Raw genomic sequence first — 28,000 nt, forward strand, 5'->3', positions numbered from 1 at the left:
TATTTATGATAAATATAGTGTATAAGTTAGTTATGAGGTGTAAATTTCTAAGAAAAAATTGTAGAAATTTTATGATCCAAATTTGAAAGACACGAATCGGGGTCAAAACCGGTTATTACCCGACTCGGGGAAAGTAATTTACTTAGCGCCTCACCAATGAACAACTGCCATATCATAAAATGAACGTGGAAATATTGTGCATTGACTAAACTACCCTTGTTTCATTCGGTCAAGACCCGGAAAGTCCATGCATTATAAAGCTGCCCCTTCCAATCGCAGGTACAGATTTGAGCAACGTAGGAGGACTTCACTGAGCCCTAACATACTTCTCTCACACTGTACTTGGCGCAAAAGTCTTGATCTGCAGTCCAACTAATGTTTCAATCTTGATTGTTGGATTTTATTGAATGGCTTAATTCTTCTAAAAAAATCCGAAAAAGCCTGATTGATATTCATCAAGATATCAAGAATGGAGACCCGTTTCAGATTTGGGTTTTGGGTTGTGATCGCAGTAGCTTTCTGCATTTGCCTTTCTGGGCATTCAGTTTCTGCTGTAAATAGTAAACCCAAGAACGTTCAGGTTGCTCTCAGGGCTAAGTGGTCTGGTACCCCCGTACTCTTGGAAGCTGGGTATGTTTTTCTTCACCATTATTAAGTGATTTTTACATAGCATCTTTGCATGTATATCATTCTAATTCTTTTTTAGACTTGATAAATTTAGACTTAGTTTAATCATCACAAACTACGGCGATACAATATTTCTTGCTAGAGTTTAGGATTCCTAACTTTCAGTAGAAGACAGAGTTCTGTTTACTTCAATGCTTTTATGGGTACTCCTTGTCGTTCAGTTTGGTGTGTGGAAAAGTAGAGTCATGTAATACTCGTTTTTCTTATGGAGTGGTAGGCCACACGAGTGTGTGTAATGAGAGATGTTTGATATATTTAGTATTTATTACATTGTTCTGCCATTGGGAAACCTGAGTCATTATAGTGTTTAAGAACATGGTTCCATGAAAGTAATGCCAAATCTAATGTTAGAATGTCACGTGTTTAAGGAAAAGTAGTAAACAAATTTGGGTGATAAAATCGCAGAAGGAAAGCTAAACAGTTGTTGTAGGTAAGTTTAAATAAGGATACTTGCAACAATTAACATATCGTAGAGAAGCATGTCTAGAAGATCAGGTAGTAATAAATAAAGGAGGAATTTGACGGCAAAATTAAGAGATGCAAATATCATGGTTACCTATATCATGTATGCTCAAGCCTTTCAGTCACATGAAGGAAATTTATTTACACATTAAGGTTATCCCTTTGGGGACATCTAATAAAATTGGAATGATATAACGAAGATATAAACCACACTAAAGATTCTTTCTAGTGCCAAAACGTCCTCAAAACAGTCTTCTAACAGGTTTCCTTGTAGTAGGAGCAAACCGTGCCTTATCCTTTTATATTTTGTGATGTTCTGCTCATGATGGACAGGGAATTGCTATCAAAGGAATCTAAGGACCTCTACTGGGATTTTACTGAGTTCTGGCTTCAATCTGCAGATGAAAATTCTGATTGCCGTACTGCCAAAGATTGCTTAAAGAGAATTGTAAAATATGGGAGGTCTCAATTAAGTGAATCTTTGGCATCAATTTTTGAATTTTCTCTCACTCTTCGATCAGCATCTCCTAGAATAGTGCTGTATCGTCAATTGGCAGAAGAATCTCTTTCTTCTTTTCCACTTGCCGACGATAACAGCTCAAGCTCTCCTGAAGGAGGAGTATTTCAGCAAAATGATAATGCAAAGAACAAAAAGGTTAACCCTCTGCTTGTTGGTGAGAATCCAAGAAGTCCTGAAGGAAACTGTTGTTGGATAGACACTGGTGGAAGACTATTTTTTGATGTTGCTGAGTTGCTAGTGTGGCTGCAGAACGCCAAAGAAGTGTAAGTCTGTCTGGCTTTCTTTTCTCTCTATGGAACATAAGTAGATATCGTTGATTTATGCCCAAAAATGTTTGAGGTCTGCTTATCTTTAATAACTGACGTGTATATAATTTTGTATGCAGATCTCTCGACACATTTCACCCCGAGCTTTTTGAGTTTGATCATGTCCATCCAGATTCAAATGTAGGAAGTCCAGTAGCTATTTTATATGGTGCTCTGGGGACCTATTGCTTCGAACAATTTCATCGTACCTTGGCGAATGCTGCCAGAGAGGTCAGCTACCATGACTCTATGTTCCTCTTTACTTTCTGTTTATCTTGCTTCTTGACTAAACAGTGGGAATAGCCCCTATCTCTAATTTTTGTACTGTCTTTCCTATTACCAGAACCAAAAATAGTTTCAGAATTATTCTATTATTGACTATCCAATAACTAGCACAGGGGAAAATCTATTATGTGGTTCGGCCTGTGTTACCTTCTGGGTGTGAATCAAAAAGTGGCCCCTGTGGAGCTCTTGGTACCAGAGACTCCTTGAATTTGGGTGGTTATGGTGTGGAACTAGCACTGAAAAACATGGAATACAAGGCCATGGATGACAGCACTGTGAAAAAAGGTAAGTCCTGTTATGCACTCATCTGCATTGTGCTACTTGATGCAAACAGTGGTATTGATGCGATAATTTCTGACAGTGTCTCAGTAATTTTGTCGGCATAGGATCTTTTACTGCTTGATATGGGATAACATTGACTTTTCTTAGATGAGAAGCTTGACACTATCTTGTTTCAGGATCTTTTTCGCTTTTCCATTACCATTTTCCATGGTTAAGCTGAAATTGCTTGGATCAATGATAATAGTGATTGCATCTTCAGATCTCATAATTTTCTCAATAGAACTTCAACATAAAGAAACGTCCTTTATTTTTGTGATATTAAGGCTAAACTTGTATGAATTTTGGAGACTCAATTTCTGTATACTTTTTTTTCCTGCTGATAGTGTCTATACTTTTGTTAAAAAGTTGTTTGTGTATTTGTTTTCCAAATCCTGTTAAAATGTTTTTTGAAAAGCTGAATTTTAGGAGTTCAAGCATACTCTTATCAGTTGAGCAAAACTTTAGGTTTAATAAGATCCACACTTTACTTCTTGAAGAAATCCGGATTTTACTTAATAGTGGTATTGATCTAACATTTAAAATTACTGCTTTATTTGCACCATATCTCAAGTATTTTTATGTCCCAAGTCCTTGGTTCATTATCTTTTCTTTAGCAAAAAGTATCTCATTTTATCATTGTTGCAGGGGTCACTCTTGAAGATCCTCACACTGAAGACCTTAGCCAAGAAGTCAGAGGATTTATATTCTCTAGGATTCTGGTTTGTATTATCAACTCTTTATAGTCCCATGTACATGTTGATGAATTTTGGACGTACTGTTCAGCCAAAAAACAAAACCAAAAAAAAAAAAGAAAAAGAAAAAGAAAAAGAAAAAGAAAAAGAAAAAGAAAGAAAGATGTTAGAATAGTCATGTAAATAGGAGTAAATAAATAACCCTAATCCAATATATATTAGGAGTAGGACATGTTATGTGTGTGTGTATATATAGGGCTCATTGTAACATATGTCAATACATCAATAATATATTTTCTCCCGTGCATTCTCACATGGTATCAGAGCAATTGTGAGAGATTTATCGCTGTGCATAAATTCCAGCGATTCCGGGAAGAGAAATCAGTCATCGGAACCCTTTTTTCCGGCGACTTTTTCAAGCCTGTTTGCGTCTGCTTTGTCTCTGTCAGTGTTGTGCAAAATCCAACACTACCACAAGAGTCGCCACTGTCCGGCGACCAAACCCCACAAAAAATCTCCGGCAAACAGTACCCCACGCGCCTCCACACGCCACCAGAAGCTCACGCGCGTGAGCCCACGCGCCGGCGCGTGCACCACTTTCCGGCCATTTTTTGACGAAGTTCCTTCAGGGCAGTTGGATCGCCCTCAAATTCCGAGCCTACCAATAATTTTATTTTTCAATTCCGACCACTTTGAGTTTTTCCGGCGACTACATTGATTTTTCCGGCAGCTACAGTACTTTTCCGGCAAACACAGTGTTTTCTTCATCTGTTTCAGAGAATTTTCAGTTGATTCTTTTTGTTATTTGGTGATAATCCAACTATGTCTTTGGGAGTCGATGCTTTCGGGTCTAGAAACCCGGGTTCTGGCAGTTCCGGTGTTATGATTACCTCAGAACCTTTAATGGGAGGTTCAAACTACTTAGATTGGGCTTCATCTGTCGAGTTGTGGTGTAAAGGTCAAGGAGTTCAAGATCATTTAACAAAAAAGGCTAGCGAAGGTGATGAAAAGGCCAAAACACAGTGGGAGAAGGTCGATGCTCAGTTATGTAGTATCCTGTGGCGATCTATTGATTCCAAGTTGATGCCATTGTTCCGTCCATTCCAGACATGTTATTTAGTTTGGGAAAAGGCTCGTAATCTATACACTAATGACATATCTCGTTTCTATGATGTAATATCGCGAATGACAAGCTTGAAGAAACAGGAATTAGATATGTCTACTTACTTGGGACAAGTTCAGGCAGTCATGGAAGAATTTGAGACGTTGATGCCAGTTTCTGCTAGTATTGAAAAACAACAAGAGCAACGACAGAAGATGTTTCTAGTTCTTACACTCGCTGGACTCCCTAATGACCTTGATTCAGTACGTGACCAGATTTTGGCTAGTCCAACCGTCCCCACAGTTGATGAATTATTCTCTCGATTACTTCGCCTTGCTGCAGCACCTAGTCACCCAGTGAGCTCATCACAGACACTTGACTCCTCTGTCCTCGTATCCCAATCAGTGGACAATCGGGCATCTCATACTATGGAGAATAGACGAGGAGGAGGTCGTTTTGGAAGATCTAGACCCAAGTGCTCTATTGTCATAAACTTGGACACACTCGTGATGTATGCCATTCTTTACATGGCCGCCCAACCAAAAATGCTTATGTTGCTCAGACTGAGACTACAGGTAACCAGGGATTTTCTTTATCTGAAGGGGAGTATAATGAGTTCCTTCAGTATCGAGCAAGTAAGCAGACATCTCCACAAGTAGCTTCTGTTGCTCAGACTAATACTTCTGTTGCTGGTAATTCTTTTGCTTGTGTTTCGCAGTCTAGTCCTCCTGGACAATGGGTTGTGGACTCAGCCGCTTCTGATCATATCTCTGGTAATAAATCACTTTTGTCAAATATTTGCGTATTCACAGTCTCTTCCCACTGTTACTTTAGCCAATGGGTCTCAAACCAAAGCAAAAGGAGTTGGACAAGCGAATCCCCTACCCTCTGTCACTCTAGATTCCGTTCTCTATGTCCCTGGCTGTCCTTTTAATCTTGCATCTGTTAGTCGTTTGACTCGTGCCCTCCATTGTGGTATATATTTTTATTATGCAGGACCGCAGTACAGGGCAGACGATTGGAACAGGACTTGAATCAGAAGGGCTTTACTACCTTAACTCCCTAAAATCCTCCAAGGCATGTCTAGTTACAGATCCTCCGGACCTAATTCATAGACGTTTAGGACATCCAAGCTTATCCAAGCTTCAGAAGATGGTGCCTGGTTTGTCTAGTTTATCCACATTAGAGTGTGAGTCATGTCAGCTCGGGAAACATACCCGAGCCTCCTATCCTCGTAGTATTGAGAGTCATGCAGAGTCTGTTTTTTCTTTAGTTCACTCTGATATATGGGGTCCTAGTAGAGTCAGTCCAACCTTGAGATTTCGTTATTTTGTTAGTTTTATTGATGATCGTTCAAGATGTACTTGGATTTTCTTAATGAAAGATCGTTCTGAGTTGTTTTCTATATTCCAGAATTTTTGTGCTGAAATTAAAAATCAATTTGGTGTTTCTATTCGCACTTTTCGCAGTGATAATGCCTTAGAATATTTATCCTCTCAATTTCAGCAGTTTATGACTTCTCAAGGAATTATTCATCAGACCTCTTGTCCTTATACCCCTCAGCAAAATGGGGTTGCAGAGAGAAAGAATAGGCACATCATTGAGACTGCTCGCACACTTCTCATTGAATCTCATGTTCCGCTGCGTTTTTGGGGCGATGCAGTTCTCACAACTTGTTATTTAGTTAATCGGATGCCTTCCTCTCCCATTCAGAATCAGATACCGTATGCAGTATTGTTTCCCCAATCACCCGTATACTCTGTTCCCCCTCGTGTTTTTGGGAGCACTTGTTTCGTTCATAACCTAGCCCCTGGGAAAGATAAGTTAGCTCCTCGTGCTCTCAAGTGTGTCTTCCTTGGTTATTCTCGTGTTCAGAAGGGATATCGTTGTTACTCACTTGATCTTCGTAGGTACTTTATGTCCTCTGACGTCACATTTTTTGAGTCTAAACCTTTCTTTACCTCTTCTGACCTTTCTGACCCCCTTGATATATCTGAGGTCTTACCTATACCGACCTTTTAAGGAGTCTACTATAGCTCCTCCTTCACCTTCCGCCACAGAAGTCTTACCCGAGTCTCCTATAGCTCCTCCTTCACCTTCCGCTATAGAAGTCTTATCCATTCCAGCCGTTGAGGAGTCTAGTGTGGCTCCTCCTAGACTCCCTGCCACAGGAACACCACTTTTGACATATCATCGTCGTCCGCGCCCAGCATCGGGTCCAGCTGATTCTCGTCCTGCACCTGACCTTGCTAATACTGCGGACTTGTCTCCTCTTAATCAACCGATTGCACTTCGGAAAGGTATACGGGCCACCCTTAATCCTAATTCCCATTATGTCGGTTTGAGTTATCATCGTTTGTCATCACCCTATTATGCTTTTCTATCTTCTTTGTCCTCTGTTTCCATCCCTAAGTCTACAGGTGAAGCATTGTCTCATCCAGGATGGCGACAGGCTATGATTGACGAGATGTCTGCTTTACATACGAGTGGTACTTGGGAGCTCGTCCCTCTTCCTTCAGGTAAATCTACTGTTGGTTGTCGTTGGGTGTATGCAGTCAAGGTTGGTCCGGATGGTAAGGTTGATCGTCTTAAGGCTCGTCTTGTTGCCAAAGGATATACTCAGATATTTGGGCTCGATTACAGTGATAGCTTCTCTCCTGTGGCTAAGATAGCATCAGTCCGCCTTTTTCTATCCATGGCTGCTGTTCGCCATTGGCCCCTCTATCAGCTGGACATTAAGAATGTTTTTTTACACGGTGACCTTGAGGATGAAGTTTATATGGAGCAACCACCTGGGTTTGTTGCTCAGGGGGAGTCTCGTGGCCTTGTATGTCGCTTGCGTCGGTCACTTTATGGTCTAAAGCAGTCTCCTCGAGCCTGGTTTGGTAAGTTCAGCACAGTTATTCGAGAATTTGGCATGATTCAGAGTGAAACTGATCACTCTGTATTCTATCGGCATTCTGCCTCGAGTCTCTGTATTTATCTGGTGGTCTATGTTGGCGACATTGTTATTACCGGCAATGACCAGGATGGTATTACTAAATTGAAGCAACATCTCTTGCAACACTTTCAGACTAAGGATCTGGGCAAACTAAAGTATTTTCTGGGTATTGAGGTCGCTCAGTCTAGCTCAGGTGTTGTGATCTCACAACGAAAGTATGCCTTAGATATTCTTGAAGAGACGGGAATGACAGGTTGTAGACCGGTTGACACTCCGATGGATCCGAATTCTAAACTTATGCCAGGACAGGGGGAGCCTCTTAGCGATCCTGTAAGATATAGACGGTTGGTTGGTAAATTAAATTACCTTACAGTGACAAGACCTGACATTTCCTTTTCTGTGAGTGTTGTGAGTCAGTTTATGGATTCTCCGTGTGATAGTCATTGGGATGCAGCTGTTCGCATTCTTCGGTTTATAAAATCAGCTCCAGGCAAAGGTTTATTGTTTGAGGGTCGAGGCCATGAGCAGATCGTTGGATACTCAGATGCTGATTGGGCAGGATCACCTTCTGATAGACGTTCTACGTCTGGATATTGTGTCTTGGTAGGAGGAAATTTGGTGTCCTGGAAGAGCAAGAAACAGAATGTGGTTGCTCGGTCTAGTGCAGAAGCAGAATATCGAGCGATGGCTATGGCGACATGTGAGCTAATTTGGATCAAACAGTTGCTCAAGGAGTTGAAATTTGGTGAGATTAGTCAGATAGGACTTGTGTGTGATAATCAAGCTGCTCTTCATATTGCGTCAAATCCAGTGTTCCATGAGAGAACTAAACACATTGAGATTGACTGTCACTTTGTTAGAGAAAAGATACTCTCGGGAGATATTGCTACAAAGTTTGTGAAGTCGAATGATCAGCTTGCAGATATTTTCACCAAGTACCTCACTGGTCCTCGTATTAACTACATATGTAACAAGCTCGGTACATATGATTTATATGCACCAACTTGAGGGGGAGTGTTAGAATAGTCATGTAAATAGGAGTAAATAAATAACACTAATCCAATATATATTAGGAGTAGGACATGTTATGTGTGTGTATATATATAGGGCTCATTGTAACATATGTCAATACATCAATAATATATTTTCTCCCGTGCATTCTCACAAAAGAGAAAAAGGATATTGCCAAGGATGGTGAAGATAACGATGTCGACAAACTTTACTGACAGTTGCATGCAATCCACCTTGCCAAGGCTGTAGATTGAAGAACTGATTCCGTCTTCCCATATCTGTAGGAGCGTAAACCGGAGTTGACATCTGAAATCATGGCTTTCAGGGATTATCTTCTATCGTCGGCAGTATCTGATACACTTGATGTCTGGGAATTAAAAGGTGATGATAACTTTACTGTTATGAGCCAGTACTTATCATTGTTAGAATGAGAGCTTCTTTTTAATTATCTAAATATTTATAAACAGATTTAGGGCATCAAACTGCGCAGAGGATAGTTCATGCTGCTGATCCTTTGCAGTTAATGCAAGATATTAATCAAAACTTCCCTAGTGTTGTCTCTTCTTTATCTCGGATGAAGGTAAAATATTTTGCAGTTACAATATTTGGTGTTCCACCTGTAAAACTTTTTTCCAAATAACGTGACATTTATTATGAATCTGATTCTTTGATATGTATTTAATTTTATGCAGCTCAATGAATCTATCAAAGAGGAAATTGTTGAAAATCAGCGAATGATCCCACCTGGAAAGTCGTTAATGGCCTTGAATGGTGCCTTAGTCAATATTGAAGATATTGACCTTTATCTGTAATACTTCCACTTGCTGCTAGGCTATCCTCCTCTAATTCCTCCGCCTCCCACCATTTATTTTCCATCTGTGTAATTCATTTATTATAATATCTGTTAATATGTGCTATTGTTAAACTGTCAAGATATGTGGTGAAGAAAAATAGAAATGAATCTTGTTTAGAATTTCTTAGAGTCAGAGAGATGATTCTATTGAAACAAGGAAGTGAATACTGACTAAAACTGTCAACATTGCCCTTAGGAAGCGAGCAACATATATTGTCTCATCCTTCCAATGGTTTTGTGTCTTTTGACTTTGTTTGTTATGTTAATCCCTCATTATAGTCAGGAAAATAAGCTATAGAAAAAATGATTCCTGTAGGGGCAATTTCAGATAGACCTGCGTTGTGCTTAGGAAGTCAATATAGCAATCCATTCTGATTAGAATCTAAAACACTGCAGCTAGCAATTTGATAGTGTTTTTGTGTAGAATGGTTATCATATATAATCCTTGCCTTGGGTACTTTGGACATCACTATTTAATACAACTTTGGTTAGCTAGATGAAGGATTGCATGGGTAGCATTGCCATATTGCACTGTTTCCATCTCCTGTAAACTTATATCCACATTTCACCAGAATCGTATGTGATTGGAGGACTTATGCTCTAACTGTTCTTATCATACCTGATTTGCAAAAATAACGAAGATGTGGGAGTTCTTGAACAAAACGCAAGCAAGTGCAACATAATGTTGCCTGGCAGTTCAGCGATACTATATCAAAATATTGCATTCTTTTCGGGATTGAGAACATTTAGAGATAGGGACTGGAAATTGCAATATTGAGTAATACGAGATGGATCAGCCACCCCTTTACCGTTGTTGTATTCCCCCTTTTTAATCCTATAACTCTGAATTCGCACAAGCTTCAACTTCCCTAGATGCATAACCACAGTTGTTTTTAATAATTTGACCCTACTGAGAGGCAAAATAAACTGACACCGGAAATGATGGCAATTTTTTTCCTTATTCATCATTTTTATTTTTTCTTCTCCCTCAGGCTTACTGAATTTGTTGTTTCTGTTTTCTTCAAGGCTAATGTATTCTTATTTCTTGGTGTGCTGTGGTTCTCGTACTTGAATTCAACAGTAGTGGAATTTTGTGCTCTACAATGTCAATATACAGCCGTAGTTTGATTCAAACTAGCTGGAAAGAAGTGATAATGGCATATCAGATTGCCTGACAATATAACTCACTCTGTAAACTGTTTTAAGACAATTCGTGTCTTTCTACTGTGTTGCGCAGACCATCCCTACACTTTGCATGCCTTCAATGCAGCATTGTGAAATATCCGTCAACTCTTAATAATGGCCATCCTTTGTTACTAGTATATGTGCTTCGATGAAGGTCTCCGAGTGTTTGGTTATACCATTCATAAGACTGATAACTTCAATAAAGCGTATTGCTTGTCGGTGGTTCAATATGTTGGTTTCACCTGATTTTACTTTTAGGATGTGTCTTATCGTTTCACTGGGAGAAGTGGAGATCGTCCTATTTACTGTTTTAATTCTGAACTATTTTTTCCAGGCTGGTTGATATGGTCCATAAGGAGTTATCATTAGCTGATCAATACTCTAAAATGAAGGTGCGAAGCTCTAGAACCTTCTCAAGAAAGCTGACTAACTCTCTTTGGGCTAGTATGTGAGCATGTCTGATAGACTGATACAACTTCCCTGGGTTTTAACATCTTTTTTACTTATCTGAGATTTTCTTCTAATGCTTCCGGTGAACAATTACCTAATTTACTGGGGTGTTATCCAAGGATATGGTGCAGAAACATCTTGCTGCAGGGACTAAAATGCTTCATGTATTTATACAGCATACAATATACTGTATTTTCCATCATTAAAAAATGAAGTCTATAGTGCTTGAACCATAACTATGATTTAGCTCATTATTATTATTACAAAGCTAGCTGCTAAGATGGCGATTATGACTGTTGCCTCAGCTTCTACTCATGGAGAGTAAGTTCAGGACTTAGAAGATGATTGGAACTTTTTCATCAATTGTGCATAAAATATACTATGATTGCAAGTCTAAGGAAATATATCATTTAACATGAGACTGAACATGTGAGATGAAGTTTCTTCATACCTCAAAATTGATCACTTGTCTTTTGTCTGTGCATTCATCCATATCGATATTATGTCTACCATTTTTATTTTTATCCCAAACGTCTTGGATGTTAATTTTTTTCATGAGCATTCTGTTAAGCAATATGCTGATGCAGTAACCTGTTGCTTGAGAATTTCAGATTCCCGTTAGCACCGTGAGGAAGCTCCTTTCAGCACTGCCCCCTTCTGAGTCCAGTAATTTCCGTGTCGATTTTCGCTCAGATCATGTTCATTATCTCAATAACTTGGAGGTGGATGTGATGTATAAACGTTGGCGGAGCAATTTGAATGAGGTACCGTGTTCCTCTGATCTTTGGGCTGTGCTTTTCGGGATCATCTTCATTAGCTTTTCATTTTTTAACTGTTTGCATCTTTCTGTTTTAGATCTTGATGCCAGTCTTCCCCGGACAATTGCGTTACATCCGGAAGAACCTCTTCCATGCAGTTTATGTTTTGGACCCCGCTTCCATTTGTGGGCTGGAGGCAAGCTCTATCATCTTGTAACTGAAACAAAATGTTTTTGTGCTCATTTGTGTTTGAATTGGTTTTGTGCTATTTTCACCCAATCAAAGGCGATTTGTGGGTTAATAGTTTTTCTAAAATTTGCAGACAATTGACACAATTGTTTCATTGTTTGAGAATCATATTCCAATGAGATTTGGTGTGATATTGTACTCTGCAAAGTTAATTGAGGAGATCGAGAGTGGTGGTGAACTTCCCCTTTCTTATAGGGAGAAAGATAGTCCAAGTCAGGAAGACCTCTCCAGTTTGGTAACTACTCGAATCTTTTCCTAATAAATAGTAAATGATTGAATAAGATGATTTGTACTTAAACTCATTTTTTTGCTCTTGGTATAAGCCGGGTAACTCAATGTTTACAAGTAATTACTAGTTTCTTTTGCATGACGTATGGTAGAGTGGAAAGAAAATGGTTTCAGATTAACATGGGAGTCAGGTTACAATTACTAGATTTCTATGTCTAATTTTGCCCTACCTATAGCGCAGAAGTACTAGGAGAGTGTTTATTTTGATCAATTACTTATTAGTGTATATAGCCATGTAAAACAAACATGATTTCTATGCCTTTTCCATCACCCCTTTTTTTTTTACGTATCATAGTTAGTGTGGGTTGTTTTTAGTTGCTCACCGATAGTCTTAGTAGCACGCATGTCCCTTCATATTCTTAGATTTTTATTACGTTATGTGGTTTTGTTCGCCTCAGGTATTGTATTCTCTGTTGCTATGTTGCTATTATCTGGTAGTACTTATTTTATCTCTCCCTTTTTCTTTTCTCTTCCCTCTTTCTCCCTTTCTTGCTTTCCTCTTCTTCTTATTACCCTTCCTGAGCCGAGGGTCTATTGGAAACAACCTCTCTACCTGTTAGGTAGGGGTAAGGTCTGCGTACAGACTACCTCCCCAGACCCCACCTGGTGGGAATTTGTTGTTGTTGTTGTATAGTTGGTATGCCGGTTTTTGCAATTTTTTTCCTGCAACATACTTCTATAAGGCGCTTGTCATATGCAACAACAACTACAATAAACCCGGTGAATTCTCACTAGTGGGGTATGGGGAGGGTAGTGTACGCAGACCTTACCCCTACTCCTGGGAGGGCAGAGAGGTTGTTTCTGATAGACCCTCGGCTTAAGAAAAAAACGAAAAGAAGTAGTCGCAACAAGCAGTAACAACAACAAGATATTACGAAAATCGAAGCGAAAGATAGCACAAACAGTGGGTAGTAATAGCAATCTAAGAATAAAGAAATGCGAAGAATAAAGAGATGTCATATGAACTTAGTATATTCTATGACATGCTATGTTATTGGTATCATGCAATTAAAATCACAACCGGCTAGCCACTTATAGATGTATATTTAATTCGACCCTATTTGGATCTTACTCTAATAGCTTAGATTAAATTACATGCATACATCTAGTTTTTCCTTTTTGGTAGGTAAATAGCAATGCATGCATCAAGATGTTGAGACTTCTTATTACAAGCAGGAGAAACACTTTTCACTCATTCACATATTTGAGGATTTCAGTTGGAATAGGAAATTACCACTCATTCACATATTTGAGGATTTCAGTTGGAATAGGAAATGTTCGATACGAAATGATTCGGGTCCATAACCATGTATTCAGATGTACTTACCTATGAGGATTTGACCCTGTTTCTGAGATGGCAAATTCTTCTTTGTTGAAAACTCAAATTGATTATCCATGTTGCTTTTCCTTGAGCCATTGATGTGACGTAATAGCTGTAAATGCAAATTATCTTACTTCTGCTTGTTCCAGCTTTTATTTAAACATCTCTGTCTACTTTGATATAGATAATGAATCAAGATTTTTGCTGTTTCATATCCACAATCTGTTATTCTTGAGTATTCATGCATGGTGTGTTGCTTAGAGGCAACCACTCCGTAACGTTAGCCTTTGACGATATTGTTACTTTCTTTTAGAACGTAACATAATTTATTAAAAGAGCTCTTGTAACTGACCCTATTTTGGTTCCATTAAGTTTAACATTTTATTTCCAGGGAAGTTCCAATTTTTGTTCGTGATGCATGTGAACTGTTTCGTGATAAATGTGAACTGTTGAAAACTGTAAATAACTGTAATGTTTCTTTGCAGATTATTCGTCTTTTCATCTACATCAAGGAAAACCAAGGAATTGCAACAGCTTTCCAGTTCTTGAGCAATGTATGATTTTAACACTTTCAGTTGTTTACAATGCCTGTAAAAGAATGTTAGCTTGCAGGGATGCCAAATGTGTGATTACCATGTTAGTATGTGGATAGCTGTGTCTGAAGGTTAAAAACTTGATGCATAAAGGAGTCTGTTTAAAAAGCCCAAAAAAGAAAAATTGTTTGCCCTCTGAGAGGAGCCATATTGTATTAGCTAGAATTTCCAAGTACTCCCTCTGTTTCAATATTCACGAGGCATAATTTGAATGGACACAGAGTTAAGAAACTTTTAGAACTTCTAATCTTAAACAAGCCATGAGATTTATGTGATTATAAAAGCATACTATTAAGGGTGAAATGGGAAGTTTAAAGTTAAATTGCTATCAAGTATAGAAATCTGCCATTCTTTTTGGGAAGGACTAATAACGGTAGTGCCACATAAAATAGACTGAGGGAGTACTATTTCTAATCTGCCATGTAATTCTGCATGTTCCTGATCTCTGTGTTTCCAGATCTAATATTTAGTGTTCTGTGAAATCCGTTGCTGGTGCCCTCGTTTTTGAAGGAAAAAAGTATATATACTTATCAAAGTGATTAAATTTTACTTTAACATGACCTGCCATAGCTTTGGGTCATGTTGAGCTGTGAACCTAATCAGTTCCATTCCATTGCTTCTCACACCTCATAGGTGTTTTACTCTAGTCAGTCATATTAATCTTTTTCTCTTTTCACCATTCGTTTACGTGTAGATGATTGGTTGTCTTTTGTAGAGACCCATATTTTGTACGTGTTCTCTACTTTTTGTTATACTTCTCGTACATGGAGCTTTCCCCACAACATTGCTCTCCTACTAAACTGCCTTTGCTAGTGTAAATTTGAAAACAATTACATCTAGAGTATCTCTGATGGGGTGTAAATTCGAGGAGTAATGGTGGCTAGCTATTTTTATATTTCCTGTTGATGCTTTGTTCTTCTGAAGAATGGTGGTGGGTCATTACAAATATACACAGTTAATATTTTTGCCTGTCACTGTGGTAGTGTTGTGGTTTATTACAAATATACACAGTTAATAATTTTTACCTAGAAATGTAGATAAACAAATTGCGAATCGAGTCAGCTGCTGACGATCCTCTTGAAGTACACCATGTTGAAGCGGCATTTGTGGAAACACTGCTGTAAGTTCATTTTTCAAACATCCAGTTATATGTTTCTGCTTGTTCATGAGAGCTACATGCATTACAAGGGCTTTTCATTCTTCTTTGTTGGAGCTGATGGATTGTCTCTTTCTTGATTTGTGTTCCAAAACATTTACAGCTAGTGTCTTTTTGTAGACCTCAGGCCAAAACTCCACCTCAAGATACTTTACTGAAACTGGAGAAAGAACATACTTTCAAAGAACTCTCCGAGGAAAGCTCTCTGTTTGTATTTAAGCTAGGGTTGGCTAAGAGGCGTTGTTGCCTCTTATTCAATGGGCTTGTCCATGACCCTACTGAGGTATTACCCTATTTATGATCACAGAGTCAAAATATTGCAAAGAAAAGCATGGAATCTGAGATTTTAACTTTAAGTTTGCATCTCTACTAGTAGTTGTGCAACCAATTTGCCAAGTACGTAACTGGTCTCAATATTTGGTGCTTTTACTCTTTCCTGAATTTTGGTTGATTGAGAAGGGGGAAGGAAAAATATCCTGCACAAGTATGACATAATTCTAGGAACTTGATTATGTTGGGTTGTTAAATAGTCCTATATTCAGATTTTCTGAGTAATGTCATTGTCTCATGAACCGGCCTCTTTTCCATGTGCTTTGGTTGCTCTAAGAAAGATACGTTTCCTATAATATGGAATTTGCTTTTGGAAAAAGGTTTAGGGAATGAGAGTTTTTTCTTTGGAGACCTGATATACGTAATTGGCAGCTCATGTGATTTTGTAACTAATTTTTCTTGTTACTGAACTTTAAAGCTATCTTAACTATATCAGGTAGAAATATTCATTCCTATGGCGTTTGTTATCTGTCATTGAAATTTATTTTTTGGAGGGGGAAAACATCCTATAGCATGATATAATATGCCTGGAACTGCTACTGGCAGGATGCTCTTATGAATGCAATGAACGACGAGCTTCCTAGAATACAGGAACAAGTTTATTTTGGGCACATAAACTCTCACACAGACATCCTGGAAAAGTTCCAATCAGAGAGTGGCGTGCAGCGCTATAACCCACAGGTACAGTTCTTTATCTTCTCTAAATATGTTGTATTGACTTTAATGTTTAGTGCTTGAAATAATTGATTTCATTGCTGTCCCTTTGTTGACTTAGATTATAGCTGAAGGGAAAGTCAAACCAAGATTCATATCGCTTTCTGCTATAATTCTAGCAGAGGACTCATTTCTTAATGATGTCAGCTACTTGCATTCTACAGAAAGTAAGCTATACTCGGCCTAACACTATTATTTTTTATGGAACATGTTTGAGTATGTTTGTGATTTGTGTTTCCATAATTTCTTCCAGCAATAGATGATTTGAAGCCAGTGACTCATCTTCTTGCTGTCAATATGGCTTCAAAGAAAGGGATGAGATTGCTTCGTGAAGGAATACATTATCTGGTAGTTCTCCTTCTCTTCTCTTATTTTTAATAAAGATTTTGTGGCATTAGTATTCATTCGTCATCATTTATCGCTTATATATACTTTTCTGTTATGGGACTTAAGTGCTTGGTTTCTTCTGCAGATGGCAGGCACAACAACTGGACGCTTGGGAGTGCTGTTTAACTCCGTTCTAGATCCTCATTCCCCGAGTTCTCTTTTCATGAAAGTTTTTCAAATCACAGCCTCATCATACAGGTCTCTACTGATTCTTTTGAGATGATTTCTTTAGGCACTGTTTCTTTTCTAAATTGCTTCATTAAACTGCACTTCTTCTCTTTCCTCATCTTGCTTTATAATGATGACTTGCAGTCACAAGAAAGGCGTTCTGGAGTTCCTGGACCAAATTTGCTCGTTTTACGAACATGATTATATTCATGCATCTTCTGCGGGTACTGAAAGCAGCGAGGCATTTTTGGATAAGGTCTTTGAACTGGCTAATTCAAATGGATTGTCCTCAAAAGCACTCAAGTCTGCTCTTTCTGGACTTTCTGACGAGAAGTTGAGGATGCACTTGAACAAGGTACCTGACTGTTCCTGCCTTTAGCTAGTCTGTTCAACAATGCATTCATGGCCTTGAATTTTAAATTTTAATCAGGTGTCCAATATGTGGGACTGGCCAATATATGGGAGCAAATTCCATGCGATAGAAGTTGCAAATGCTTAGGATGTCAATTTATATCTTCTATTTCTGATAGTATCTTAGCTATGCTTAGTGAAATTCTTGGAAACATTTGATAGTAATTTTGTAGACAACATAGCAGAGTTCTGCTTTGACCCACTTCATGGCTTAGCTGTGTCAATAGCTAAACCCTTCTATCAATCAGAATGCTTAAGTTTACCAGTGAAACGAACATTTATCATTAGAACCCAGTTTCTCAGATGAATGAACAAAATTCCCTACTGAATTGGTGAACTCTATGGTCAAGGTGTTCAGAGAGACTCCAATTTTGCCAATATGAACTCTTTTTTCCGGTAAGGTGCTATGGGGCTAGGTATTGATGAGATGCATGCTTGGCGAGTAGGTTCTCCACTTATCTTTTATTTTCAATACGTTTGCAGGTGGGAACGTTTTTGTTTGGACAAGTTGGCCTGGAATATGGTGCCAATGCAGTTATTACAAATGGGAGAGTAAGTTTGACTTCTGTCAATTGCATTTAATTTGAAATGCTGATTTCTTATTGAAAATATTGTCCTCCAATACTATTTTGATTTTGAGATCTCACCCTCATGTTTTTCTGAGTACTGGGGTGCTTTGAAGAGACATTGTTTAATCCGTTTTTGATGAGCATTATATTATTCTTTGGTTACATAATGTTCTTTGACCTATTTGATAGGTGATTGGCCTGGTTGACGACACAACATTCTTGAGCCATGATTTGCTACTTTTGGAGTCTCTGGAATTTAAGCAAAGAATAAAGCATGTAGTCGAAGTCATAGAAGAAGTAAAGTGGGAGGAGATCGACCCTGATATGCTAACAAGGTTTGTGCTCTTTTGCTCTTCAATGTGCTCTCTTCTCGCTTCTCAAATGCTGATTGTGAACACCTGCTTACTGCTTTTAAAGAAAGCATGAAAAGTGATTTTTCGAGCTTGATACCCCTTTTTCCTTCCATGAAACAAGCTGCTCTTCCCTTCATAAATAAGCTGCTTTTGTTACATATCTACACTATGTATGATCCTATTCTATGGAGCTAACAGATATGAATATTATCTTCAACTTCTGCAAATATATGCTTCAAAAGCAGGTTCCCTGAAGTCAGATGATGGCATCGCAATCAACCACTGTTATTGAGTTAATGCGCAGTCTGTTATCCCAGCATTGCTGTCTTTTAATGCTACCACATATTCCTGTTGCTGCTTTCTAGAAACTGGGCCATCTTTGTCGATTTATACATGACAGGATATTACTGTTTCTGTAGAGACCTACTCATGTATCTATTCTCCATTACCCTTCTTAATGACTTTGTCCTTTGGGTCATATTAGCACAATTGGTTTTTCCATCTAAAGATTTCTTCTCATCGACTGTTAGATTGGTATTATTCCACTGGGTGAGAATTTTCATGAACCATTGTGGTACTTCCGCTTAATTTGCTTTTAAGTTTTGATGAAGTGCTTGGCCAACTACCAGCATAAGAAGTAATCCAAACCTTTGGTTTCTTGGAATATTTTCTGGTCTTTATTATATTTTCTGCTTCTGTTATGAACCTAGTTACTATCTTTCAACAATTTAAGCTAATGGGGTGCTTTAGTTATTTCTTCAATTTCAGGTTTTCCAAACTATTTTTCTTCACTGTGCTAAAAAATGTTGTGATTTTTCACATTGTAGTAAATTCATCAGTGACATTGTCATGTCCGTCTCATCTTCAATTTCTATGAGGGATCGGAGTTCTGAAGGTGCTCGCTTTGAACTTCTGTCTGCAAAATACAGGTAACACATTTCAAAATTCATAATTTTGTGAACGCACATTTGATTGATGATTTGGATCAATCTTTTTCACTTAAAGAGTTATTTATAAGGGATTGTTTATGTGTTTGACAATGCTGTCATAGATTAGGCTCTCACTTATTACTTATAATATATGTTAATAAGGATATGTATATAAAGGAAACAGAATACACCAAAAGCGTGTATGGATAAATACATAGAAGAAAGCAAAAAGGTATCCTTGAAGAGACTACAGGTCAGATAAAAAGAGTTAGTGCTAAGCTCTTTAATCCCTATATTGGACTACTGTTCTAAAAGAACAAGGCCACTAGGTCAGTTTACTTGTCATAGGATAGGCATGGCCTTAAGCCCCATGAGTTTTTTGTTTAGTTGTTGAAAGATTCTTGGTTGTCAAGAGAATCATTACGAATGTTTTTTTAAAATATTTGTAGTTATGATGTCATAATAATAAAGAATTCCAAATCAAGGTTATTAAAAGTCATTGGCTTTGTTGCTTAAAGCGAGAAGCAATGCGAAGCGAGGGTTTGTCTTTTTTTTTTTTTTTTGTGGGCGTTATTCTAGCTCATTCAAGTGATTCAGTAATTCCTTTTCTATGTGCTGCAAAGATTACTTTTTCTCGCTCTGCAATTATCAGTCCTTTTCGAGGGCAGAATTATGATAGCACTTTTTTGATAACGTAAATAATATTTTTAATAAGGGACATCCCGTATACAAACAAATGTACTAAAAATAGAGAACCTACACATTTATGGCACCACTTCCTTTCAAAAAATTGTGCACTATTCCGGCTGATGTGTACTATTCCGCTGATTTCCACAAATATTTTTTCAATTTAAGTATTAAGTATTCTTATTTTTTTAAAGAAAAATTCAACTCAATATTGACCAGGTGTCTGCTTAGTATTTCTTATTTTTAGGATAAGCAAACCAAGATGTGTTCTCCCACCTTGAGTTTGGGAGGGAGTGTAGAAAGTCAGAAAAAGTTATTAAGAATTTTTTAGAATAGTATCATAATAATTAGTAATATCGAGAATTGAGAAAGATCCTCTATTACATGCAACTCAAATCTCTTATATAAGGAGTCTTATTGTATGTACTTGACTCTAAATTCAATATGAGTTTTCTTTCTCACGTTTTCTCTTTTTACATTGCTATTCTAAAACAAAATGATATGAAAAATTAAACAAAATGCATTAAACATCGTATATAATTCAAAAATAGAAACTTAAAAATTAAAATAAACTATTTAAAACATAATAACATATGGGCATAAAAATTCTGGGCAGCTAAAGGTTAAATACACGCAGACCAAAAAGAGATAATAACACAGCCAGTATATTAGAGGTTCAACTCGTGGATATCATATATTTGGTTGTGGTTAAAACCAAAATTTTTTTTGGACAGAATCCCATAAAATATGCTGAATTGAATGAGCCGAAAAATATATTTCTTCAACGTGGACAAGCAGATAATATATTTGGCAAAGTTGTGAACTTACAAGATAGTCTATCCCATTTTAAAAATAAGGATGAAAGGAAAACAAAATATTCAAAACAGCACTAACATTTCATTTTCTTCACATTGAATGGAACTAATTGAATCCATTCGCATGAGATTTGAGTAATCCAAGTTAATCAGTTTTAACTTCCAAACCTCTCTACACAGACCCCTCCCTCCAAAAAAAAAAAAAAAAAAGGAGAGGAAAAAGAAACAAAGAAAAAAGAGAACACTATTCGGCACCTTTGACGGCGTGAAAAGAAAGATATTAAGTCATTTGGCCTTATTCAACTTTAGAAAATTGAGACAAGATTGTACTACTAAAAAGCAGAAACTTTGCAGGCAATTCACGTTGAAATTAAAGCAATATGGTCGGTATATTTTTGACCTTAAATTTAGGAGAGTATATTGGACTCAAGTTGCACTCTCCATGGCTATGATCATCTACTGGTTTACATTATAACTTTAAATAAATTACTGCATTTTCGCTAACACTTTGACCTCTATTTTAACTACACGTAGGTGATATTGTTGGTCAAGACACTGAGAGCCTCATAAATTTGACAGCCAACATTAGATACACAAAGAAAACATTTTCTGAAAGTTATTTCCAAATGCTTAAAGAAAGTGTAAGAAATAAAATGTTCCAGGGCACATAGGGCAAACAACCAAAGCCAGAAAGCCATTTGAGACTTTTGCTGTTCATGGTCACTCTAGAGCTTTTAGCCGTGAGATGAGTCCCAGCTTTGCCTTTTAAAACATAAGATTACAAGGACATATGAATTCGATAGCAGCCTTTCATTGTGGTGGTTTACGTTATATGTTTCTCGAAATTTGAAATCATAGGAAGCGACAAGGTTGGTTAAAGATTTAAAGTAGGGGCTGGAAGAAACAGAAACTCTAAGCAGAAAGATAGTCTTCTGCTTGATTTTAAAAAAAAAGGATGTACTCCATATCTCTGGATATGTTGATAAACTTCTGTGAAGAAATACCTAGCACTGCTCAAGTAGGTACGCCTTAGGCTATTCTATTGTCTCACTAACCAAAGATGCTGCACCAACTGTCATGTAACACCAGTTTCTTTAGTTTTCTCTCGTTTTTTGGGGTTTGAGAAGGAGATGACTGGACTCTCATTGTTTTGTCTTGCATACGGTTCTTGCTTAAGGGTTTATAAGATATGAAGCTAGAGTCTACATAAAACTTTCTTGATGTGCAATGTGCTCGAAGTTCAGTCATGTTGTAAACATACATCTATAAGTAGAAGATGCTTTATCAAACAACAATGCTCTGCATGTAAATCAGCCATCAACTTTATGCTGTGAACTAGATTTTCGCTGATTTGACTTTTCTTGATTTTGGAATTTCCATTGTACTGAAAGCAATTAATGTGTTTGTGGCAGTGCTGTTGTTTTAGAAAATGAAAGTTCCAGCATTCATATTGATGCTGTCATCGATCCCTTGAGCTCATCTGGTCAAAAGTTGTCTTCTCTTCTTCGGCTTTTGTCAAAGTCCATTCGGCCAAGCATGAGGCTTGTACTTAACCCAATGGTGAGTTGATCTCTGTAAGTAGTATATGACAACCATGAAAATGATCACTACTTTTTTTCCATAATTGGGGACTGGCTGTGGAACTGCCTCTGTATTGTGTTCTGCAGTGGTAAAGGTGATTTGCAGATATCACTTAGTGAGAGTCGTGGGCAGGCCTAATGGGGCTTTTAGGGTTTCAAGACAGGCTTGTCCTTGGGCTTCGTCACATGAAAGATGCATGGCCTCGGTGAAGAAGGAAAATTAGCCAACATCAGTGCGAGGTTTTATAATCATGTGATTGGCACAAGATAGAACGAATGATAGGATTCAAAATCGACAAACAATTTAGGAACCATTTCAGCAATTTATTAATTGTAAGCTTTTGCCGTGTAATTATATCGAGCAGAGGTTGAAAGGAAAGAAAGTCAGATACATTCCCCTTGCTAGTGATTGGAGATGAAACCTAATTTGAAACAGCTGAAGCTTAAGCAGTTAAATTTTGAAGTGTCAGAAATGGCTGAACTTAGAAGATAGTGTTTCAAAAATTTTCATGTCCCTTTTGTTATTAGGATGCTCCAAATATGAGATGTTAATACTGACTATCTTGCTCTTGTTCATTTAGCAGGCTAAACAGATTGTACAAATTTCTACTTTAGCTTTTAACATACGATTTGCATTTTCTGTCTCCCAAATATCTGCATGTCCTAAGGTATATTGCCTCTGTATTAATAATATGGAACATCCTCAATGTGTGCATGTCCTATGGTATATTGCCTCTTTATTAATCATATGAAACACCTCAAAGTAAAGGCTTTGTCAGTAAACCTCAGGCTTAAGAAATTAGCATTATCTTTTTACTTGCAGAGCTCACTGGTTGATCTCCCGTTGAAGAACTACTACAGATATGTTATACCAACATTGGTATGCCAGTCATTCCTTTTTTTTGTTGTTGATAAATTAAGCCCTTTAGACATATCATGCTCTCCATCTCATTTTGCTAATTTTGCAGGATGACTTTAGTAGTACAGATTACACCATTTATGGTCCCAAAGCATTTTTCGCTAATATGCCACCTTCTAAGACGCTGACTATGAATCTTGATGTTCCCGAGCCTTGGCTTGTTGAGCCTGTTGTTGCCATGTAAGTATTTAAAAGAATTGTGGAGCTAATTACCATACATATGGCAGGCCACCTAGTCATGTCTAATATTTGCATAAACGTGCAGCCATGACCTAGATAATATATTGCTTGAAAACCTAGGAGAGACTAGGACACTGCAAGCAGTGTATGAACTAGAAGCACTTGTCCTAACAGGTACTTGATTCTCCTCCATTTGATGTGATCGCTTTAGTAACCTGAAATATTGACTAGAGAAGAATAATGTCATGGTTCCGCTGCGAGTGAGTTAATTTCTCTAGTTTCTAAACCATTTGACCAGGTCACTGCTCCGAGAAGGATCATGAGCCTCCTCGAGGCCTTCAGCTGATCCTTGGCACTAAGAGTACACCGCACTTGGTTGACACACTTGTCATGGCCAATTTGGGTTATTGGCAAATGAAAGCGTTTCCTGGAGTTTGGTACCTGCAGCTTGCTCCAGGGAGAAGCTCAGAGCTTTATGCTTTGAAGGAAGATGGTGATGGTGGTCAAGAGACAACTTTGTCAAAACGGATCACTATAGATGATTTGCGTGGTAAACTTGTTCACATGGAGGTGATGAAAAAAAAGGGCAAGGAACATGAGAAACTCTTGGTTTCTGCTGACGACAATAGCTATTCACAAGAGAAGAAAAAGGTGATAAGTTCCCTTTCTTTTATATTGTAAAACATTTCCCTTGACAGAAAAATTTATTATGTATCTGTAACAATGTTATCAAAGGCGCGCTTAAGCCCTGAAGCGAGGCTCAAAACATGTTGAGCGCTTCGTCTTTGCTTAGTAGGCGCTTCAATGTTGTCATCAAGGCTCTAAGGCATACTTTTCCTTGCCAATGAGCGTTATCCTGAAGAGGCGACACTAAACAATTGATATTTCGCTTTATCATAAATTTTCTTCAATTTCTTTGTCCATATATTTGGTATTCATGCTTATAGATATTTGTCTTGGACTACACATACATATTTATAGTTTTTCTCCTTTTGCGCATTTCTTCATTAAAGCCCACGCTTTATTTGCGCTTTGCGCTTAAAGCCCCAACATACCTTAGAGCTTTTTTGCGCTTTTCGCCTTTGATAACATTGATCTGTAACTCTGAAACAATATGCCGCTGGAATACTAATTTTCTTGTATGCAGGGAAACCAGGACAGTTGGAATTCTAATATTCTTAAATGGGCTTCTGGATTTATCGGTGGTGGTGACCAGTCAAAGAAGAGTAAAAGCACTCCAGTGGTAATTCCTCAAGTTTCCCTCATCAAATATAAGTAATCTAAAGGAAGAGAACCATGATGGCTAAGCAGTTTTCTATTCCTTGTCAAGAAGCAGGTAACCAGTGGTCGTCATGGGAAGACGATTAACATATTCTCTGTTGCTTCCGGACACTTGTGAGTTTTCTGTTTTGGATTCATCTTTTTTCTTCCCTGTATTTATATGGCCCTTATGTGGCCCCAATTTCCTTTTGTGTAGTATGATGTTCACTCCCTGGCCCATCCCCTTCCTTTTGTCTCTTCTAATTCTTATGTTTTTTTTTTCTAAGAAGAAAAAGAACCGAAGAAAGAAACAAAATCTTATTGCCATTGTTAATGAATCCTCATATTTTTTTACTTCTAATGTCATCTTATATGTCTATTCTTTTACAAGGATCTTACATGTCTATTCTTCTAATAATATATTTGGGTAGTTATATAGTTCTGGTCACACTTATCTTTTAGTTGTTAAAAAGATGAAGGTTTAGGTCAGACTTGAATATGCTCGCCCTACTTCTATGCTTCTTTTGTAGCATATTTTTCCTTGCCTAACAGCCTTAAGATGTACTCTGCAGATATGAACGCTTCCTAAAAATTATGATACTAAGTGTTCTGAAGAATACTCAACGGCCAGTGAAGTTCTGGTTTATAAAAAATTATCTCTCTCCTCAGTTCAAGGTTCTCTAACTTGTGATTTTCACCTTTAATTCTTTCTAGCAGGTTGTTTTAATGTATAAATTTCAGATGTTGTACTTATGAGATATTTTGTTCTTTTAGGATGTAATTCCGCATATGGCTCGGGAATATGGTTTTGACTATGAATTAATTACATACAAATGGCCTACATGGCTGCACAAACAAAAGGAGAAACAGAGAATCATTTGGGCATACAAAATTCTATTTCTTGATGTCATCTTCCCCCTGGCGTTGGAGAAGGTATTAAACTTTTTATTCTCTCTCTTCTTTTAAAAAAAAGAATTCAATAGATTATGCTACTAGATCATGGTTTTTCTTAGTTGTCTCGTTATAGTCAATTGAAGTTCTGTTGCAGGTTATTTTTGTAGATGCAGACCAAATTATCAGAACTGACATGGGAGAACTTTATGACATGGATTTGAAGGGACGGCCCCTTGCATACACACCTTTCTGTGACAACAACAGAGAGATGGATGGATATCGTTTTTGGAAACAAGTATTGGCATTTTGTTCTAATATTTCATCACTTTACTTGCTGGTTTCACTTTTTTGTGCATTTACTGACTCAACTATTCGCTAATGTTCTTTGTATTTATTTAATAGGGCTTCTGGAAGGAACATTTACGAGGAAGACCATATCATATTAGGTACCATTGAATGAAACTGGCATAAATATTACTTGTATTTTTTTGAAAAATTAAACAAGCTTTCCATGATGAATGCAACCTGCAGTGCTTTATATGTTGTTGATTTGCTCAAATTCCGGGAGACTGCTGCTGGAGATAATTTACGAGTGTTTTATGAGACCCTGAGCAAGGATCCAAACAGTCTTTCCAATCTGGATCAGGTGAGTCAAAGCTTTTATGTGCAATCATCGTATCATTCTACACTACTGGCTCATCATAAATTATCTCATTTTTTCTTGTTCCTTACTTTTGAAACAAGCCAATATTGTCTTGACTTTAGGCTGCAAGGTTTCTTTGCATTCTACTAATGCTTTCTGCAAGTGCATGCAATAAAAGTATATATGACTCATGTAATCGGATATCTTTTTATTTTGAATTTGTGCTTCATTTCAGATTGGAGAACTTAAGAAGATATAGAAATCATTATATAGTTCCCTGGAGATAGTTTGACAGTATTATCCTGTTAGACCCGTGGAGGCCCAACATGCCTATTTTCCTCCTCCTGATTCTTTTTTTGGTTGAACGACTTGAAATTAGGAATTCACACACTTCTGTTTTTATACGTGCTCTTACATGTTGATTACAATGGTGATATTCAGGACATATTGTAAGCTAGATGGACAACCAAGCAGACCTGATATAAGTAAAATATCAATGGAAAGTTACACCAATCATACTATGTTAGTGTAAAGTTAGGAATCTGCCCATTTCAGCAAAATTTTAGGCTTTCCTGGCAAATTTCTTTGCTTCTATATTTCAATATGTGGTCGAGACATTCCGACCAGGCTGATGTTTAAGATAATTATATTGCTCTTTATTTATTTATTGTGTGATTACTGACAATTATCCTTGTTGTATATCAGGATCTTCCAAACTACGCTCAGCATACTGTACCCATATTTTCACTCCCACAAGAATGGCTTTGGTGCGAGTCATGGTGTGGTAATGCGACAAAGCCCAAGGCAAAAACAATAGACCTCTGCAATAATCCCATGACAAAGGAACCCAAGCTCCAGGTATGCCTCACCTAGAATGTCTCAACGGCTTCTTATTATCGACAACCTCATGTCTTTTCTTGCACTTTGTCCTTTGTGTGATTTGCTCCACTTTTTCTTGTTATCTTGTAGGGCGCCAAGAGGATAGTGGCAGAGTGGCCAGAACTCGACTATGAAGCAAGACGCTTTACTGCAAAGATCTTGGGCGAAGAGTTTGATCCCCTAGAACAGGCAGCACCTTCTACTGAAACACAACAAACCATTAGTGATACTCCATTAGAAGACTGGGAATCAAAGTCCGAACTGTGAATTTGCAAGGCAAGTTCTCCTGATTCTTTGACACCTTCACATCAGATAGATGTTATCTGGTTACGTTGTGGTGCATCTTAGCTTCAAAGTAGAAGACTAAGAGCAGAGTTTCTTGGAACATCTATTGAGGCAGTGATTCCGAAAAAAATGAGTTAAGATTTAGAAGGATTATGAGGTGCCAAAAGAATACCAACTATTATCGAGGTGTACTTGACATCTCATATGGATAGTTACAGAAGATACTTCATAAGGACATGGTAATATCTCAATTTTTTTCTCTCTCTTCTCACAGGACCATAGGGCAGTTAGGGAAACATACGACTTTTGTTTTTTAAAGCCAGAACATTCTGCAATTTTGATAGATAATATTGAGGTCAACTACATTGCAGTAACTTGAAAGGCATGAGCAGCTAAATAACTCTGAGCCCTCCCCAACCCACCCCGAAAACCCCAACCACAATGTCCGTGGAATCGATAAGTAAAATGGATTTGAACAAACGTTAATTTTGGCTTTTGTAGACAAGTGCTCTAGTGCGAGTGTATCGGGTTGTAATTATCTATGAAACTATCTTTCTGATTATCATTGTTGAATATAAGTACTCCAAGGCCGGCGACCAATAAACTTGATAACAAGAAGACGATAATGCTCTATGGATGCAATACAATACCGAGTGCAATTGGCATCATTTTTCTGTGTTCCAAAAGATGTAAAAAATTCACTACACTCAGGTACTGTATGCTGCAAGGGAGGAGGTTGTTCGAATGAAATAGCTAGCAAATAACCAAGTTATCTATTACCACCTTCCTAATATTGGTGTATTTGGTATGACGGAAAT

General features: G+C 37.7%; 1 protein-coding gene across 2 annotated transcripts; it reads left to right on the forward strand.

Annotated features, from left to right (window-relative positions):
• LOC109225678 (UDP-glucose:glycoprotein glucosyltransferase) lies at positions 280-27,800 on the forward strand. 2 transcript variants are annotated; one of them, XM_019390431.1, is made up of 37 exons: positions 280-630; positions 1,483-1,932; positions 2,055-2,205; positions 2,373-2,544; positions 3,226-3,299; positions 8,611-8,707; positions 8,794-8,906; positions 9,019-9,134; positions 10,699-10,756; positions 11,426-11,578; positions 11,670-11,768; positions 11,895-12,056; positions 13,916-13,984; positions 15,061-15,143; positions 15,300-15,462; positions 16,056-16,190; positions 16,285-16,390; positions 16,477-16,571; positions 16,696-16,808; positions 16,923-17,133; positions 17,673-17,741; positions 17,948-18,093; positions 18,939-19,040; positions 21,955-22,102; positions 22,946-23,002; positions 23,091-23,221; positions 23,307-23,395; positions 23,520-23,872; positions 24,369-24,464; positions 24,552-24,616; positions 25,054-25,156; positions 25,256-25,414; positions 25,530-25,670; positions 25,778-25,821; positions 25,907-26,021; positions 26,724-26,876; positions 26,988-27,800. In XM_019390431.1, exons 1-37 carry the CDS (start codon positions 470-472, stop codon positions 27,162-27,164), a joined length of 4,929 nt encoding a protein of 1,642 aa, XP_019245976.1. In that variant the 5' UTR covers positions 280-469; the 3' UTR covers positions 27,165-27,800. The 2 variants fall into 2 exon arrangements, with proteins under 2 accessions (XP_019245976.1, XP_019245983.1); XM_019390438.1 differs by having other exon boundaries at positions 24,558-24,616.

Source organism: Nicotiana attenuata, chromosome 1 (genome assembly GCF_001879085.1).
Source record: "Nicotiana attenuata strain UT chromosome 1, NIATTr2, whole genome shotgun sequence".
In the NCBI taxonomy this organism is placed as follows: Eukaryota; Viridiplantae; Streptophyta; class Magnoliopsida; order Solanales; family Solanaceae; genus Nicotiana; species Nicotiana attenuata.

Bases quoted from the DNA above. Each gene is read 5' to 3' on its own strand.
- LOC109225678 (XM_019390431.1), top strand. From the start codon at position 470: ATGGAGACCCGTTTCAGATTTGGGTTTTGGGTTGTGATCGCAGTAGCT. The intron at 1,933-2,054 runs GTAAGTCTGTCT...TTTTGTATGCAG, and splicing joins CTGCAGAACGCCAAAGAAGT to ATCTCTCGACACATTTCACC. The intron at 25,157-25,255 runs GTTCTCTAACTT...TTGTTCTTTTAG, and splicing joins ATCTCTCTCCTCAGTTCAAG to GATGTAATTCCGCATATGGC.